Raw genomic sequence first — 19,823 nt, 5'->3', positions numbered from 1 at the left:
TTCATGATAATTCCCAGAGGTTTGGAAAGGGCAGAAAGTGGGAAAGTGATAAAAGATGGAGTATTAGCGACTGGGAAACAAAAGGTGAGCATACAAGAATCCCTCCACCAGTAAGTAAAGAAAATGCGGAGGGCAAGATTGTATACCACTGTGTGCTCCCATTGCAGAAAAACAGGGCATATCCAGGCTTACTGCTGGAAGTTAAAGGGAAAGCTAGTTCATCTTGTAGAAGTGTCCAGGCAGATCCGACTGTGGCCCTAACCTTGGTAAAGAACTCCGCAAAGAATACTGCTGTAGATGAGAGGGAGAAGTAGAGAAAATCCCTGAAGGCAATCAGGATTTTGTTTTAAAAGGAATGGTGTCTCCATACCCCTCTAGTGAGACAAGTAAACCCATTGTCCTGCTTTGAGACACCAGGGCCAATCAATCCCTTATGCTGGGTAAAGGAATGACCTTCCCACTGGAGAGCTCGCTAAGGGGCAGGCCATTTAGGAGTTAGATGAGGAGGAATTTCTTCATTCAGAGGGTGGTGAGTCTTTGGAATTATCTGCCCCAAAGGGCTATGGAGGCTCAGTCGTTGAGTATGTTCAAGACTGAAATCAATAGATTTCTACAGACTAAAAACATCAAGGGATATGGGGACAGTGCAGGAAAATGGCGTTGAAGTAGAAGATCAGTCATGATCGCATTGAATGGTGGAGCAGACTCGAAGGGCTGAATGGCTTAGTCCTCCTATTTCTTATGTTCTAATAGCGAAGGTTCTGGTAAAGGGGATTGAAGCGGGATACATGTCTGTACCCTTGTATCGGGTCCACTTGTAGTGCAACCTTGTTTCTGGGCCAGTTGCCTTAGAAATTGTCCCCAGTCTACCTGTGGCCGGCATAGACTTGCAATGATTTGGATGGAGGTAGTGTGATTGCAGCCCCAGTGATATTAATCATCCAAATGAAGCCAAGGAGACAAAGCAAATACAGGAAGAATCTTTCCTGTCGTGCAGTAACAAGGGCCATGGCCAAGCAAGCTCTCCCAGAAAGAGGTGAACCAGAAAATCAGCTCAATGACTCCGAGATCTGGCTGGCTGAAACTTATTTCAGAGATTTAGGGGAAGCATATGACAGACCCTCCATAATTGAAGCCTGGAGAACAGACCCTGATTTAAAAAGATAGCACAGACAGCTTATTCTGAGGAAGACACAAAGAAGCTGCCTGAGTATTATTATTTAAAGAATTAATTTTTAATGAGAAAATGGAGACCCCCACTCAGAAGGAGTGGGCAGTACTTCACCAAATTGTGGTTCCCTCCTAAATATCAGAGAAATTCTGTGAATTGCCAATGAAATCCCTATGGCTGGTGATGTGGGTATCCAAAAGATCCAACCCCACTAAAAGTCACCTTTTTTTCCCTCTCTATCTGTCTCTTGGGGTGTGTGTGTGGATGCGGTTGCGACAATTTTGGGATAAAGCGTATTGATCAATAAACAATTGATTTTCTGTTTCTTTTTAAAACCTACAAGAAAACTTGTTTATTTGAAAAAAAATAAAATACCAAGAGGTTAAACCCTAATAACAAAACACTTGCTGCGATCAGGTGGGGAGTTGAACAGCAGGAATCACCCACATCGCAGCACGCTGCTGTAACAATTGTGTTGTGTGTATAGGTAACATAAATGCTTTGCATGTGTAGACCATGCTGGTTTCTGAATTAGATAGCTGGGAGGGAAAGTGATCTAGGGTGCATGAGTCTCTAAAAGTTCACAAAAGTACTAAGAAGTTGCAGTGAAAGCCTCACAGTGAAAATTGAGTATTCGGATGTATCAAGCCTCGCTCCTCAGACATGAGCACCAAGCCTAGGCTGACGTGATGGTGCTGCACTAAGGGAGGACTGCTTGAAAATGCTGTCTTTTAGATGGGACATTAGACTCAAGGGCCCTTCTGCCTTCTCATGTGGATGTAAAAGATCCTATGGTACTATTTTGAAGAAGAGCACAGGAGTCATGACCAGTATTTATCTCTTGTTGCTGTTGTGGGAGCTTGCTGTGTGTAGTTTAGCTATTTTCTTAATTACATTAAGACTATACTTCAAAAAGTACTAGATTAGCTATAAAGTGCTTTAGAATGTCCTGGGGATGTGAATTAAGCTGCATAAATGTAAGTTCTTTCTCACAGCTAAAATCAAATAAAACAAAAAGCACAATAGTGTTCTTGATCCTTGTACAAGACTTTGTGGAGGCCTCATTGAGAAAACTCTCTCCCGTTCTGGTCCCCTCTCATACTAGGAGGATTACAGGCCCTGGAAAATGTTCAATGGAGGGCCACTAGATTAATACCTGGTTTAAAAACTCTTGAGTCCTGCAATTGGAGAGATGATTTGAATTAGATAACTTATGGAGAATGTGAAGATGTGTATAAGTTGCGTAAAATTAGATCTTGGTTAGACCTCGGGAGATTTTTCTTTTCACAGAGCTTTGAAATAGCTTGTCAGGTCATGCAGTGACTACATTCACAGCAAACATTCTAAAGGTAGCTGGACAAGATCTTGGAGGTGGCTGATATTGCTTAGATACAGCAGATAGGTGGGTTGTTGGGTGACGTACCTCACTAATGTCTCTCTGGTCTTTTTTGAGGGGGGTTGGCGGTGGAGCGATGAGGAATTTTCCAGAATGAATTCATCCCTGAATTGGTCTCTGATTTTTTAGCTGTATTTTCCCCTCCAGAAGATTATATGGGGTGTTGGGAAGGGAGGTCACGGAAGCTGGTTGTAACATGGATGAATGGGACAGACACAGTGAACCCGCCTTTGTGTTCGTATGTAATGTAATATTCGCCAACTTCATTATTATGTTGCAGAGCTGGCGGCCACTAATAATATTTATGAACTACTGAGAAAGAACTGCAGTATTTCAACAAATTCCAGTTTGGCCTCACTTCCAGGTAATATGTTTAATAGTTTTCTTTAAAATTCATAAGCGTGTCCACATTCAGCCTTACTTAAGCCACAGTTTTTGGCATTGTTTCTTAAAAGGCAATATTTTCCCAAATCTTTGCTGTTTTTAACCTCTGAATTTATTTAAGATTTATTCATACCCTGTGTATGATACATAGCTACCTTTTATAACTCTCATTAGAAGTTAGATAAAAGCGCTGCTCAACTTTGTCCCATCAAGTGCTCCATTATTCAAAATTACACGCGTTTTCCCTGTGAAATGAAGAACCTGCGATTCTGTTTGAATGCAAAATATCCCAATCAGTAGCTGGAGTTCAGATTTCATTTTGTCTGTCCAGACAGTTTAGAACCACCTCCTAGCTCATCTGGTAGCAGCTCAGTGGGTTACAGTGAGTAGCTAAGCCATGCAGATTATGGAAGTATGATTTCCAGTCTCTGCTGAGTGAACTGATCTCAGCTAGGGAAGGTTTTTCAAATTCTTGTCTTTATTTTCAAATCACTCCATGTCCTCACCCCTTCCTATTCTCTGAATTCCTCCAGCTTGACAACTCTCCGAGATCTCTGTGCTCCTCTTATTTTGGCCTCTTGTGCATCCCTGATTTCCATTGCCCCACCATTGACAGCCATGCCTTCAGCTGCCTCAGCCCTAAATTGTGGAATTCCCTCCCAGCCTTCCTACTTCTCTCTCCTCCTGTTAAGGCTCTTCTTAAAACCTACCTCTTGATCAAGCTTCCTGGCTCAATGTCAAATTTTGTTTGATAACTCCAGAGAAGTGCCTTGTGATGTTTTAAAACATGAAAGTTTCTACATAAATACAAGTTGTTGTAGAGGTGGTACAATCTGGGGTGTGGAGGGAGAAATAAGCCAGGGTTCCAACAATGGATCACTTTCTAGTGACCTCTGCTGGAGATGGAGAGAAAATAATCTTGACTGCCTTGAATTCCTCACATAAGTCATTCATTGTTTTTGGTTGGTTAGTTAGAACATTTTCTAGTTTGCTTTCCTTTCCCATTTGTAATATCCTATTAACTTTATGTTTGACTCTGTCCTATTACTTTTGACAAGGTATAAAAGCTTCTCCTTGCTCTTCTGTCTTTTCCACTCTTGCCTTTAACAACATTAATTTGAGATGGCGCAGCTTCATTGTTCTAATTTTCAATCTGTTCTTGCATTTGTTCTGTATTGTTCTGTATTTAACATCTCTGTTGAAACCTGGTGTTCGTTAACATCTATTCAATCTATTGCAGCCTGCTCAATAATTGGTGTTCCAGCACCACAGAAATGGTTCTTCGCAATTCAGGCAATCCGTGGCTTTTCACAGGTGAGGAGAGCAGGAAAGCAAAAATTGTAATTGTATCACAGTTTTATGACTTTAACTTTGAGCTATCAGTAAAACAAAGAAAACAGTACGCCATTCTTATGTATTAAAAAAAAATCTACCGATGGAGTGAAAATAATGAAACTGGCTAGCCAATTCGAAGAAAAGTAGTCATAATCCCAGCTGCAGTACTGAAGCCAAACTGTTCCAGTACAGCTACAACACAGGTATGTCCTGTGCACAAAAAGGACAAATCCAACCCGCCAGCGGCACAGTGGTTAGCACCGCAGTCTCACAGCTCCAGCGACCCGGGTTCAATTCTGGGCACTGCCTGTGTGGAGTTTGCAAGTTCTCCCTGTGTCTGCGTGGGTTTCCTCCGGGTGCTCCCGTTTCCTCCCACATGCCAAAGACTTGCAGGTTGATAGGTTAATTGGCCATTATAAATTGCCCCGAGTATAGGTAGGTGGTAAGGAAATATAGGGACAGGTAGGGATGTGCTAGGAATATGGGATTAGTGTAGGATTAGTATAAATGGGTGGTTGATGGTCGGCACAGACTCGGTGGGCCGAAGGGCCTGTTTCAGTGCTGTATCTCTTAAAAAAAAAATTACTGCCCTATCAGTCCACTCTCAATCATCAGTAAAGTGATGGAAGGGGTCATCAACAGTGCTATCAAGCAGCACTTGCTCAGCAATAATCTGCTCACTGATGCTCAGTTTGGGTTCCACCAGGGCCACTCAACTCCTGACCTCATTGCAGCCTTGGAACAAACATGGACAAAAGAGCTGAACTCCAGAGGTGAGGTGAGAGTGACTGGCTTTGACATCAAGACAGCATTTAACAGAGTATGGTATCGAGGAGCCCGAGCAAAACTGAAGTCAATGGGAATCGGGGAAAGTCTCTGCTGGTTGGAGTTATACCTAGCTCAAAGGAAAATGGTTGTGGTTGTTGGAGGTCAATCATCTGAGCTCCAGGACATCACTGCAGGAGTTCCTCAGACTAGTGTCCTAGGCCCAACCATCTTCAGCTGCTTCATCAATGACCTTCCCTCCATCGTAAGGTCAGAAGTTGATGATCGCACAATGTTCAGCACCATTCGCAACTCCTCAGATACTGAAGCAGCCTGTGTCCATATGCAGCAAGACCTGGAAGACAGCAAGGCTTTTGCTGATAAGTGGTAAGTAACATTCACGTCACACAAGTGCCAGGCAATTGCCATCTCAAACAAGAGAGAATCTAACTATCGCCCCTTGATGTTCAATGGCATTATGATTGCTGAGGCCCCCCACTGTCAACATCCTGGGGGTTACCATTGACCAGAAACTGAACTGGACCAGCCAGGTTGGAGGCTAGGAATTCTACGGTGAGTAACTCCCCTCCTGTCTCCCCAGTGCCTGTCCACCTTCTACAAGGCACAAGTCAGGAGTTTGAGTTGGATGGGTATAGCTCCAACAACACTCAAGAAGCTCGACACCAGGACAAAGCAGCCTGCTTGATCAGCATCTAATCCACCACCTTCAACATTCACTCCCTCCATCACCGATGCACAGTGGCAGCAGTGTGGACCATCTACAAGATACACTGCAGTAATTCACCACGGCTCCTTCGACTGCACCTTACAAACCTGCAACCTCTACCACCTAGAAGGACAAGAGCAGCAGATACATGGGAACACCATCACCTGCAAATTTCCCTCCTAGCCACACACCATCCTGACTTAGAACTGTATTGCCGTTCCTTCATTGTCACTGTTTCAAAATCCTGAAACTCCCTAACAGCACTGTGGGTGTACCCACACTAGATAGACTGCAGCGTTTGAAGAAGGCAGCTCACCACCACCACCTTCTCGAGGGCAATTTGGGATGGGCAACAAATGCTGGCCTTGCTAGCAGCACCCACATCCCATGAAACAATAAAAAAATTTGGCACTGTCGATGGTCCTTATTTTCCAAAAAATAAAAAATCAGAAGGATGTAATAATGTTACTGCATGTTACAGTTTGAAAATTGGGAAACAATAGTGGTAGAGAAGTTGTGGACTTAAGAAGTAAGCAGCCTGATAAGAATCGGAATCCTGTAGTTCCTGTACACCAGATGAAATCAGCCTTGTAACTGACTGACATTTTTTGTTGACAGACTTAAAACTGAAGGGGGAAAAAATGAAGATAAGCAAAACTGATAAAAATTAGGAAATGGTAGCATAGTGGTTATGTTACTGGACTAGTAATCCAGCATCCTGGACTAATGATTCGTGGACATTAGTTCAAATCCCACCAGAGCAACTGGTGAATTTAAATTAATTAAATAAATCTGGAATATCAGATTGTCATTTAAAAAAAAACCACCCAGCTTATTAATGCCCTTTAAGGGAATGAAATTTGTCATCCTTACCCGGTCTGGCCTGTAGACCATCAACATTATAGTTGACTCCTAACTTCACCTGAAATAGTCCAGGAAACCTCTCTGTTGTATTCAGAAAGGCAGCTCACCAACACCTTGTCAAGGGCATTAAATGCTGTCTTTGTCAATGATGTCCACATCCCAAAGTGAATTTAGAAATTTACACAGCAGGTTGATCAGGGGCTTTAAAAATTGATGTTTTGGATATAAACCCTCGCATAAGAACTGAGAAAAAATCATGTAAGTTTAAAAAAAAATTCAAATGCCACAAAGTCGTTATTATATTCTGCTAGGTGTACCTTTTGATTACAATCCCATGATTGTTTTCTTTTTAGTTCTGTAGTCCAGAATGGGAAGAAATTAGTTCCAGTGCACAGGACAGTGACTGTGAGGAACCTGTACCAACATTAATACAAGAATGCCTGAATAGCCTAAATGGTTGTGTTGAAGAGGACAGTGATGTTCAAGAACCTACACTGTCTGAGTAAGTATTGTGTTATATTTTAGTGTTGGCAATAATAGGTTCTGAATATTCTAAATATTGTGCATATCTGCTCAAGTAGTTGAACATAAACTGTTCAGGATCAGAAAAGGCTGTTTAATTAATTGTGGTTCATCCTTCTATTCCATCAAGCCTCCCCATCATAAGCCCCAACTGTAGGTTGAAGTTACACTCTACTGGTGTTTGCAAGAGGTGTGCCTTGGTTTAACATTTTATCTGAAAGATAGCACCTCAGACAGTGCAGCACTCCCTCCGTACCACACCGAAATGTATGCCTACACTATGCACTGAAGTCCTAGAATGAGTGCAGGCCGGGATACGGGAAGTTGGGTTTTGGACAAGTTGGAGTTTATGGAGGCTGAAGAATGGGTGGTAATTAAGGAGGACATTGGAGTAAGCGAGTCTAGAGGTGACAAAAACATGGATTAGCGTTTCAGTGGTTTTAGGAGTGAGGCAGTGACAAGTGGCTGATGCAGAAAAGGGAGCTAAGTGATATTGATCATGGATAGAATAGAAAAAAAAAAGCAAAAGTTAAAGACTAAGAGGAACAGAAAAAAAGGAATGAACAAAACAAAGACAGGAAAAGGATGAAACCTTTTTTTCCAAAAGCAATTTTCTTGCTGTTCTAGAGGTTCTGTCCCTTCCTGTTGAGCTGTTGTAGATCATTAATATGGATAATTAATGCCCCTGAGGGCATTTCATTAGTCTTGTAGAGTGGGGCTGTTGGTCAAACAGGTGAGGGGTTGGCATGTTCTTGACAGCCCTACAGATTTCATGGTTTTTCGTCTGGTGTTAGTCCATAAATTGCTGGATTTTGTGAATTCAGTTTTACAACCTGCATGGTGAGATTTAAGCTCAGGATATCTGAGTTGCGAGTCTAATACCATAATCACTAGGTTCTTGTACCCTCTTCAGTGTGTGTGTATGTATGTATATGTTTATAAATTGTGTTGATCAGACCAAAAACCATGACATTTCTAAGTGCTGAGTTTATTTTTATTTAGAGATACAGCACTGAAACAGTCCTTCGGCCCACCGAATCTGTGCCGACCAACAACCACCCATTTATACTAATCCTACATTAACCCCATATTCCCTACCACATCCCCACCATTCTCCTACCTACACTAGGGGCAATTTACAATGGCCAATTTACCTATCAACCTGCAAGCCTTTGGCTGTGGGAGGAAACCGGAGCACCCAGCAGAAACCCACGCAGTCACAGGGAGAGCTTGCAAAAATCTGCACAAGCAGTACCCAGAACTGAACCCGGGTCGCTGGAGCTGTGAGGCTGCGGTGCTAACCACTGTGCCGCCCCATATTACAGATTTTTTTTTTGGTGGGCGGGGAAGTTAAAATGTGTATTGTTTTTGCTCACAATGAGGGAATAATGGTAAACATTTGAAAATGTAAAAAAAAACCCAATAATGTAATTTCTTTTACAGGTTATTTGAAGAGGCTGCAGAGAGTCTACATCAACTGGCAGATAAATTACCTCCTCCTGGTAATTGACAGCATCATTTCTATCAGAGCCCCTGTGTTGTAGCAGAGCTGTTTTGATATCCAAATTAATCATCATAATGCCAGGCACATTGTTATCAAGTTATCAGTATCTTATGATGTGCTATTTTTTTCCTTACACAATTCTTCAAATCAAACTGGAATTCTTTAAAATAACCTGGGAAAGAAGTTGATATTGTTGCATAATTTGTACTGCCCTTCAATCAAGTTGCTTTTCTACCCTCTTCTTCTTTGGCCTCCTTATCTCTAGAGACAATGGGTAAGCGCCTGGAGGTGGTCAGTGGTGTGTGGAGCAGCGCCTGGAGTGGCTATAAAGGCCAATTCTAGAGTGACAGGCTCTTCCACAGGTGCTGCAGAAAAATTTGTTTGTTGGGGCTGTTACACAGTTGGCTGTATAGTTAATATTGTGCCATGTGTTTTTGTGTAGTTTGAGTTCATTGGTACTATATGGTTGAGATGCTGTTTTTGGGAGTGATGGGGTACAGGAATGTGGAGATCTACCACTTGATGTGCTGCCTAACCTGCCCAGCAAACCCAATGCTGAACATCATTTTTGAGTTAATTTGCCAGTATTTTTCTGAGAGGGAGGGGAACTTATCTGACAGGGTTGTTCCTTTTTAATGCATTAAAAGTTCTTGGAGGTCATCAAGCAGGCAGATGTTATTTATTAAAATACTTGTGGGTGGACCATACTGCCCTCTCAACTAGAATCACAGAATAGTTACAGTGCAGAAGGAGGCCATTCAGCCCATCATGTCTGCAAAAGAGCAATTTACTCAGTTCCATTTCCCCGCCTTCTCTTTAACCCTGTACATTCTTCCTTTTCAAATAACAGTCTAATTCTGTATTGAATGCTTCAATCGAATCTGCCTCCACTACACCTTCAGGCAACGCATTCTAGACCTTAACAACTCGCTGCGTGAAAAAACTTTTTTTGTCATGTCACTTTTGCTTCTCTTACCCATTACTTTAAATCTGTGCCCTCTTGTTCTCAATCCTTTCACAAGTGGGAACAGTTTCTCCCTATCTAATCTGTCTAGACCCTTCATGATTTCGAATACCTCTAACAAACCACTCCTCAGACTTCTCTTCTCCAAGGAAAACAGTCCCAACTTCTCCAATCTGTCTTAATAACTGAAGTTCTATGTCCCTGGAACCATTCTCATCTTTTTCTGCACTCCCTCACCAATGCTCTCTCATCTTTCCTAAAGTGCCGCGCCCAGAACTGAACGCAATACTGTAGCTGAAGCTGAACTAGTGTCTTACGTCGATGGAAGGTGCATGCAAAGGCTCAAGAAGCTAATGGCGGGTGGGGGGTGCTTTTACCCCATGGCTTAGACAAAAATCTCAGTATTATTGGGCTATTTATAATAAAGGAAATCTTTATAGGGCTAATAGACCCTGTCGTAGATTGAGTGACATTTAAGAATAGCAATCTTAAGTGGCTTGTTGGAGCACCAACATATTGTACCATAGAGTGGAGGGTTGCAGGTTTGTCCCTGATCTAAACCACAGGGTTTGCTCGGTACTAGATCATACAATCGTACAGCACAGTAGGAGGCCATTCGGCCAGTCGTGCCTCTGCCAGCTCTTTGAAAGAGCTATCCAATTAGTCCCACTCTCCTTGCCCTTTTCCATAGTCCTGCAAATGTTTCCTTTTCAAGTATTTATCCAATTCCATTTTGTAAGTAGCTATTGAATCTGCTTCCACTGCCCTTTCAGGCAGTGCATTTCAGATCACTGCATAAACAACATTTGTACTCGTCTCCCCTTTGGTGCTTTTGCCAATCACCTTAAATCTGTGTCCCCTGGTTACTGGCCCTCCTGCCAGTGGATATAGTTTCTCCTTATTTACTCTATCAAAACCCTTCCTAATTTCCTCTATTAAATCGCCCCGTAACTTACTCTGCTCTAAGAAGAACAATTCCATCTTTTCTAATCTCTCTGCCTAACTGAAGTCTCTCACCCCTGGTATCATAGTAAATTTCCTCTACACCCACCCCAAGGCCTTGACATCTTTCCCAAAATCTAATGCCCAGAATCAGACACAACGCTCCAGCTGAAGCCTAACCAGTGATTTATAAAAGATTTAGCACAATTTATTTGCTATCTAATGTTGAGATTATGCTTGACTTTACTTTTGTGAGCTAAGTAAGCCAGATAACTTCACTAAAGAATTTATTTTAACTAATTTTGTGTTCCATAACTTTCTCTTAAAGTTTGTGGAGGGAATGAAAGTGTGCCAGCATTCCCAAGTTGTTGCCTTTGGGCTGTTTATGCTTAAAAGGTGGATTGAGCTTGAATTCCCTTTTTCTGTTGACAGGAAAGGGGTTATTGGATATAATCTTGCTGGTCTATGGCAGTGGTATTCCTAGGCTGAAAGACTGGCTCCCTGTTGTGGGTGCATTTAAGCACCTGAGAGAGTGGCATTCAGCAGAAATTACCATAGCCACAATGGATGGCAAGTGGTAAGTATCTCAAAACTTGCACAAGTTCGGTGTTTATTTGGAACTGGTACAAAAGGTAAACAATCGTATAAACTATATTTTCTGTTTCAGTCATTTTGCTTGCATGTAAAACTATTCCCTGGTTCATAAAGTTAGGATTTAAAGTTTGGTCAAACATTTACATTTTTAGTATGGCAGATAAATTACCTCCTCCTGGTAATTGACAGCATCATTTCTATCAGAGCCCCTGTGTTGTAGCAGAGCTGTTTTGATAACCAAATTAATCATAATAATGGCAGGCACATTGTTATCAAGTTGTCAGTATCTTGCAGTGTGCTATTTTTTCCTTACACAATTCTTTAAACCAAACTGGAATTCTTTCAAACAAACTGGGAAAGAAGTTGATATTGTTGCATAATGTGTACTGCCCTTCAATCAAGTTACTTTTCTACCCTATATAGTTAATAATATGCCATGTATTTTTGTGTAGTTTGAGTTCATTGGTACTGTATGGCTGAGATGCTGTTTTTGGGAGTGATGGGGTACAGGAATGTGGAGATCTACCATTTGAAGTGCTGCCTAACCTGCCCAGCAAACCCAATGTTGAACATCATTTTTGAGTTAATTTGCCAGTATTTTTCTGAGAGGGAGGGGAACTTATCTGACAGGGTTGTTCCTTTGTAATGCATTAAAAGTTCTTGGAGGTCATCAAGCAGGCAGATGTTATTAAAATAAAAGCAAAATACTGCGGATGCTGGAAATCTGAAACAAAAACAAGAAATGCTGGAACCACTCAGCAGGTTTGGCAGCATTTGTGAAAAGAGAAGCAGATGTTATTAAAATACTTGTGGGTGGACCGTACTGCCCTCCCTACTAGAATCACAGAATTGTTACCATGCAGAAGGAAGCCATTCAGCCCATCATGTCTGCACTGGCTCTCCGAAAGAGCAATTTACTCAGTTCCATTCCCCCACCTGCTCCTCATAACCCTGTACATTCTTTTCAAATAACAGTCTAATTCTCATAAATTTGCCAGCATTTTTCCGTGAGAGGGAGGGGAACTTATCTAATTGTAAATATTTTTGTAACTAACTCCGTGGCTTGTACATCAGTGTTTAATTACTAGTTCTGGATCAAGAACTGTAAGAACTTTGGGTAAAGAGCAAAACCTAGTGCCATAAATCTACAAAGCCTTTATTTAAAAAAAAGTTAAATGGCTTGAGAGGCAATATTTAATAATAAGAAATATGGTGAGTTGTTACGAGTTTAAAAACCAGGAAACCCAAATTGCGGCTTCCCCATACTTTCTGACCACCAGTTAGGAAGGGATGAATAGGAAAACAGAAGATTGAGCGGTGACCTAATAGAGGTTTTTAAAACTGAAAGGTTTTGATAGATTGAACACAGAGAGAATGTGTCCACTTGTGGGGAAGAGCAAAACTGGAGCCCATCAATATAAGATAGTCACCAAGCAATCAAAGAGGGAATTCAGAATAAACAACTTTACATAGAGTGGTGAGAATGTGGAACTTGCTACCATGTGGAAAAGTTGAGGTGAATATCACAGATGCATTTAGGGGGAATCTAGATCAGCATATGAGGGAGAAGGGAGTAGAAGATTATGCTGATAGAGTTAGATGAGCAAGGATGAGAGGAGGGTTGAGTGGAGCATAAATGCCAGATGAACTGGTTGGGACAAATGGCCTGTTTCTGTATTTTCTATGTGACGAATGATAAAATGTAGATTGTGACCAGCAAGTAGTTAATTCAAACTACAGTTCATTATTTCCAAATTCAGACATCTAACACAATTTATCTAATTGCAGTTGGCAGAAAATTGCAGAGTACCTTGGAGCAACTGTTGTAAATCCAGAAAATTTTGAGAAAATGATTGATCCATTGGTGGTATGGAGAGGGAAGGTACACATCCAAGAGCGAAAGGTACGACTTCTGTTCCTCTATTCTTATATTGTAGAAAATAACCTAGTTGGGGTTTTATATTTCTGTGGGCTAGGAAAATGCATTAACCTTGCAACAAATAGTTTGCATTTCAGAAAGCCAGGGTGGAAAAAATGTTTTTATTTCTGTCCATGGTTTAACTTGGTATGAACTTTTCAACAAAACTTCTAAGGAGTTTACAAATCATTTTCACTAACAGGACAGTCGTCGAGCTCAAAGGCGCAGCAGGGCCATCACTGGCAAGATGATTTAACAATAGCAGGATAAATTTACATTGATGGTTTCCATTATAATTTTATTTTTTTATGTTCGTTCCATGGGATGTGGGCATGTTGGCAAGGCCAGCATTTGTTACCCATCCCTAATTGCCCTCAAGGTGGTGGTGGTGAGCTGCCTTCTTGAACTGCTGCAGTCCATGTGGGGTAGGTACACCCACAGTGCTGTTCGGAAGGGAGGTCCAGGATTTTGGCGCAGCGACAGTGAAGGAACGGCGATATAGTTCCAAGTCAGGATGGTGTGTGGCTTATAAATGTGGACAAAGGAATTGATAATGGGAATACAAAAATAAGAACAAAATGTCTGACTTTTAACTGAGACTATTAAGTCTGACCAGTCTGATTCAATTATCTCCCTGTCTCTTGCTACTCTGTCTTCACCCAAAAACTACGCTTTGTATTGACTCTGTGGAAATTGGGCAGTTTATATTTAGGTATTAATAATATAATTGAGACAGTATCAACCTTAAAGAAAAGGTTTACACAAGTACAAGGGGCAGTGGCATTCTAGCAGACTTGGGAGACCTATAAAAAGCAACAAAGGGATACGCAGTAAGTAATAAAGGGCTAAAAGAAAATATTGGGGGAAAATAGCTTGGAAGAGATAGTAAAGCTAACAGATGTTTTCATAAATATATTAAGAGAAAGGGAGTGGTAAAGGAGATTGCAGGCTGTCGCAGGTGACACAATAAGGAAATGGCAGACTTGTTAAATGCATACTTTATATCCATTTTCCCAGTGGAGGAGGAGGACAAAATACCAGTAGTACAATGGAACCCAAAAATAAGTCAAAGGAACTTGACAGATTTAATGTGTTAAAAATTGCTAATGGAGAAATTAATGAGACTTAAGATCGACAAATCAACAGTACCTGATTGTTTCCACCCCCTAGTTTTTAAAAGTAGTAGCTGGAGCAATTGCAGATGGATTAGTCATAATTTTGCAAAGCGTTCTAGTTACAGGAATTGTGCTGTTCAATTGGAAAATTGCAATTATTTCCAGTCTGTTATTTAAGAAGGTAGGGAGGGGAGAAATGGGGCAACTACAGACCTGTGGGAAAGTTTCTGGAATCTGTCATCGGGGACAGTGTGATTTGAACAATTAGGTCAATTAGGAACTTATCAGAGATTCCACAAGGATTTGTGAAAAGTAGGTAATGTCTGACTAAAATAAATGAATTTTTTTGAGGAGGCTATTAGCATGGTGGATAGAGGAGTTTCTATGGATGTTGTCTATATGGACTTCAAGAAGGCATATTGTAAAGTTGCACGTAAGTGATTATCGCCAAAAATAAAAGCGCAAAGGAATTGGAGGCAACCTTGTGACATGGGTTGGTAATTGGTTGGAAGGTAAGAGACAGAACAGTGATGAAGGTAATGTACTCTGGTGGGATGTGATAAGTGGTGTTCACCAGGGATCTGTACTGGGGCCTCAGCTTTTCCCCATCTCTCAGAATCACATAATTGTTACAGCACAGAAGGAGGCTATTCGGCCCATCGTGTCTGCGCCGCCGCTCCGAATGAGCAATTCACCTAGTGCCACTCCCCCGCCTTCTCCCTGTAACCCTGCACATTCTTCCTTTTCAGATAACAGTCTAATTCCCTTCTGAATGACTCGATTGAACCTGCCTCCACCGCAGTCTCAGGCAGTGCATTCCAGAGCTTAACCACTCACTGCATGAAAACGTTTTTCCTCATGACGCCAGTTCTTCTGTTGGCAATTATGTTAAATCTGTGCTCACTCTTTCTTGATCCCTTCACGAGTGGGAACAGTTTTTCCCTATCTACTCGGTCCAGACCTCTCATTATTATGAATACCTCCATCAAATCACCTCTCCGCCATCTCTTCAAGGAAAATAGTCCCAACTTCTCCAATTTATCTTCATAACAGAATTTCGTCATCCTTGGAACCGTTCTCATGAATCTTTTCTGTATTGTCTCCAATACCCTCACATCTTTCCTAAAGTGCAGCAATTGGACACAATACTTCAATTGAACAAAGAACAGCACAGGAACAGGCCATTCGGCCCTCCAAGCCTACGCCGATCTTGATGCCTGCCTAAACGAACACCTTCTGCACTTCCGGGGCCCATATCCCTCTATTCCCTTCCTATTCAAGTATTTGTCAAGATGTCTCTTAAACGTCGCTATCGTATCTGCTTCCACCACCTCCCCCGGCAACAAGTTCCAGGCACTCACCAACCTCTGTGTAAAGAACTTGCCTCTCACATCCCCTCTAAACTTTGCCCCTCTCATCTTAAACCTATGTTCCCTAGTAACTAACTCTCCCACCCTAGGAAAAAGCTTCTGACTATCCACTCTGTCCATGCCGCTTATAACTTTGTAAACCTCTATCGTCGCCCCTCCACCTCCGTCGTTACAGTGAAAATCCGAGTTTTTCCAACCTCTCCTCATAGCTAATGCCCTCCAGACCAGGCAACATCCTGGTAAACTTCCTCTGTACCCTCTCCAAAGTCTCCAAGTCCTTCTGGTAGTGTGGCGACCAGAATTGCGCGCAATATTCTAAGTGTGGCTTAACTAAGGTTCTGTACAGCTGCAACATGACTTGCCAATTTTTATACTCTATGCCCCGACCGATGAAGGCAAGCATGCCGTATGCCTTCTTGACTACCTTATCCACCTGCGTTGCCACTTTCAGTGACCTGTGGACCTGAACGACCAGATCTCTCTGCCTGTCAATACTCTTAAGGATTCTGCCATTTACTGTATACCTCCCACCTGCATTAGACCTTCCAAAATGCATTACCTCACATTTGTCCGGATTAAACTCCATCTGCCATTTCTCTGCCCAAGTCTCCAACCGATCTATATCCTGCTGTATCCTCTGACAATCCTCATCATTATCTGCAACTCCACCAACCTTTGTGTCGTCCGCAAACTTACTAATCAGACCAGCTACATTTTCCTCCAAATCATTTATATATACTACAAACAGCAAAGGTCCCAGCACTGATCCCTGCGGAACACCACTAGTCACATCCCTCCATTCAGAAAAACACCCATCCACTGATACCCTCTGTCTTCTATGACCAAGCCAGTTCTGTATCCATCTTGCCAGCTCACCTCTGATCCCATTTGACTTCACCTTTTAGTTTAGTTTAGAGATACAGCACTGAAACAGGCCCTTCGGCCCACCGAGTCTGTGCCGACCATCAACCACCCATTTATACTAATCCTACACTAATCCCATATTCCGACCGCATCCCCACCTGTCCCTATATTTCCCTACCACCTACCTATACTAGGGGCAATTTATAATGGCCAATTTACTTACCAACCTGCAAGTCTTTTTGGCTTGCGGGAGGAAACCGGAGCACCCGGAGAAAACCCACGCAGACACAGGGAGAACTTGCAAACTCCACACAGGCAATGCCCAGAATTGAACCCGGGTCGCTGGAGCTGTGAGGCTGCAGTGCTAACCACTGCGCCGCCCCAGTTTGTACCAGTCTGCCATGCGGGACCTTGTCAAAAGGCTTTACTAAAGTCCATATTGATAACATCCACTGCCCTTCCTTCATCAATCATCTTCGTCACTTCCTCAAAAAACTCAATCAAATTAGTAAGACATGACCTCCCCTTCACAAAACCATGCTGTCTCTCGCTAATAAGTTCGTTTGTTTCCAAATGGGGGAGTAAATCCTGTCCCAAATAATCCTCTCTAATAGTTTCCCTACCACTGATGTAAGGCTCACCGGCCTATAATTTCCTGGATTATCCTTGCCACCCTTCTTAAACAAAGGAACAACATTGGCTATTCTCCAGTCCTCTAGGACCTCACCTGTAGCCAATGATGATGCAAAGATTTCTGTCAAGGCCCCAGCAATTTCCTCCTTGCCTCCCTCAGTATTCTAGGGTAGATCCCATCAGGCCCTGGGGACTTATCTACCTTAATGCTTTGCAAGACACCCAACACCACCTCCTTTTTGCTAATGAGATGACTGAGACTATCTGCACTCCCTTCCCTAGGCTCATCATCCACCAAGTCCTTCTCTTTGGTGAATACTGATGCAAAGTACTCATTTAGCACCTCGTCCATTTCCTCTGGCTCAACACATAGATTCCCATCTCTGTCCTTGAGTGGGCCAACCCTTTCCCTGGTTACCCTCTTGCTCTTTATATATGTATAAAAAGCCTTGGGTTTTCCTTAATCCTGTTTGCCAATGACTTTTCATGACCCCTTTTAGCCCTCCTAACTCCTTGCTTAAGTTCCTTCCTACTGTCTTTATATTCCTCAAGTGCTTCATCTGTTCCTAGCCTTCCAGCCCTTACAAATGCTTCCTTTTTCTTTTTGACTGGGCTCACAATATCCCGCGTTATCCAAGCTTCCCGAAACTTGCCAAACTTGTCTTTCTTCCTCACAGGAAAATGCTGGTCCTGGATTCTAATCAGTTGTCGTTTGAAAGACTCCCACATGTCAGATGTTGATTTACCCTCAAACAGCCGCCCACAAACTAAATTCTTCAGTTCCTGCCTAATATTGTTATAATTAGCCTTCCCCCAATTTAGCACCTTCACCCGAGGACTACTCTTATCCTTATCCACAAGTACCTTAAAACTTATGGAATTATGGTCACTGCTGCCGAAATGCACCCCCACTGAAACTTCAACCACCTGGCCGGGTTCATTCCCCAATACCAGGTCCAGAATGGCCCCATCCCTAGTTGAACTATCTACATACTGTTTCAAGAAGCCCTCCTGGATGCTCCTCTCAAAGTCTGCCTCATCCAAGCCCCTAGCACTAAGTGAGTCCCAGTCAATATTGGGGAAGTTAAAATCACCCACCACCACAACCCTGTTACCTTTACATCTTTCCAAAACCTGTCTACATATCTGCTCATCTACCTCCCGCTGGCTGTTGGGAGGCCTGTAGTAAACCCCCAACATTGTGACTGCACCCTTCCTATTCCTGAGCTCCATCCATATTACCTCGCTGCATGACCCCTCTGAGGTGTCCTCCCGCAGTACAGCTGTGATATTCTCCTTAACCAGTAATGCAACTCTCCCACCCCTTTTACATCCCCCTCTATCCCGCCTGAAGCTTCTAAAGCCTGTAACATTTAGCTGCCAATCCAGCCCTTCCCTCAACCAAGTCTCTGTAATAGCAACAACATCATATTTCCAAGTACTAATCCAAGCTCTAAGTTCATCTGCCTTACCTGTTATACTTCTCGCATTGAAACAAATGCACTTCAGACCACCAGTCCCGCTGTGCTCAGCAACATCTCCCTGCCTGCTCTTCCTCTTAGTCCTACTGGCCTTATTTACTATGTCCTCCTCATTTATTTCACTAGCTGTCCTACTGCTCTGGTTCCCACCCCCCTGCCACACTAGTTTAAGCCCTCTCGAGTGATGCTAGCAAAAGTTGCAGCCAGGATATTAGTGCCCCTCCAGTTTAGATGCAACCCGTCCTTCTTGTACAGGTCCCATCTGTCCCTGAAGAGAGCCCAATGGTCCAGATATCTGAAACCCTCCCTTCTACACCAGCTGCTCAGCCACGTGTTTAGCTGCACTATCTTCCTATTTCTAGCCGCACTGGCAGGTCGAACTAGTGTCTTATACAAGTTTAACATAACCTCCCTGCTCTGGTACTCTATTATCTCAACCTGTCCTGCCACCTTCAATGACCTACGACATATCCCTCTGCTCCTGCACCCCCTTTAGCGTTGTACCCTTTATTTTATATTGTCGTTCCATGTCCTTCGACCAAAATGAATCCCTTCACATTTCTCCACATTGAACTTTATCTGCCACCTGTCTACCCATTCCTCCAACTTGTCTATGTCCTTTTGAAGTTCTATACTAACCTCCCCACAGTTCACAATGCTTCCAAGTTTCGTATCATCCGCAAGGTCTACATCATTAATATATATCAGGAAAAGCAAGGGTCCCAACACTGACCCCTGGGTAACTTCGCTACAAACATTCCTCCAGCCCGAAGAACATCCATTAGTCACTACTGTCTGTTTCCTGTCACACAGCCAATTTCCTATCCATGTTGCTACTGTCCCTTTTATTCCATGAGTTATTACTTTGCTCACAAGTCTGTTGTGCGGCACTGTATCAAACGCCTTTTGGAAGTCCATATCCACCACATCAACAGAATTGCCCTCATCAACCCTCTCTGTTACCTCTTCAAAAAACTTCAGTTAGTTAAACACGATTTTCCCTTAACAGATTTGCGCTGGCTTTCCTTATTTATCCCACATTTGTTCCATGTGCCTATTTATTCTGTCCTGAGTTATTGTTTCTGGAAGCTTCCCCACCACCGAAGTTGAACTGACTGGCCTGTAGTTGCTGGTCTTATCTTTACATCCTTTTTTTGAACAAGGGTGTAGCATTTGCAATTCTCCAGTCCTCTGCCCCTGAGTCTAAAGAAGACTGGAAAATTCTGACCAGTGCCACTGCAATTTCCACTCTCACTTCCCTCAGTATCCTTTGG

The 19,823-nt window shown here is 42.6% G+C and overlaps 1 protein-coding gene across 1 annotated transcript in view; it reads left to right on the top strand.

Annotated features, from left to right (window-relative positions):
* The window catches only part of mtbp (MDM2 binding protein), a 142,723-nt gene that overhangs the window by 22,895 nt on the left and 100,005 nt on the right, over positions 1-19,823 (top strand). The window contains exons 2-7 of the mRNA XM_068032555.1: positions 2,848-2,931; positions 4,192-4,265; positions 6,996-7,144; positions 8,608-8,666; positions 11,007-11,151; positions 12,957-13,071. Coding sequence (XP_067888656.1) covers positions 2,848-2,931; positions 4,192-4,265; positions 6,996-7,144; positions 8,608-8,666; positions 11,007-11,151; positions 12,957-13,071 — 626 coding nt within the window. The remainder of the gene's footprint in view (positions 1-2,847; positions 2,932-4,191; positions 4,266-6,995; positions 7,145-8,607; positions 8,667-11,006; positions 11,152-12,956; positions 13,072-19,823) is intronic.

The sequence above is a fragment of the Heterodontus francisci genome, chromosome 5 (genome assembly GCF_036365525.1).
Source record: "Heterodontus francisci isolate sHetFra1 chromosome 5, sHetFra1.hap1, whole genome shotgun sequence".
NCBI classification, from domain to species: Eukaryota; Metazoa; Chordata; class Chondrichthyes; order Heterodontiformes; family Heterodontidae; genus Heterodontus; species Heterodontus francisci.
The sequence above is the reverse complement of the archived record's forward strand: the minus strand, read 5'-3'. Positions and strand labels throughout refer to the sequence as shown.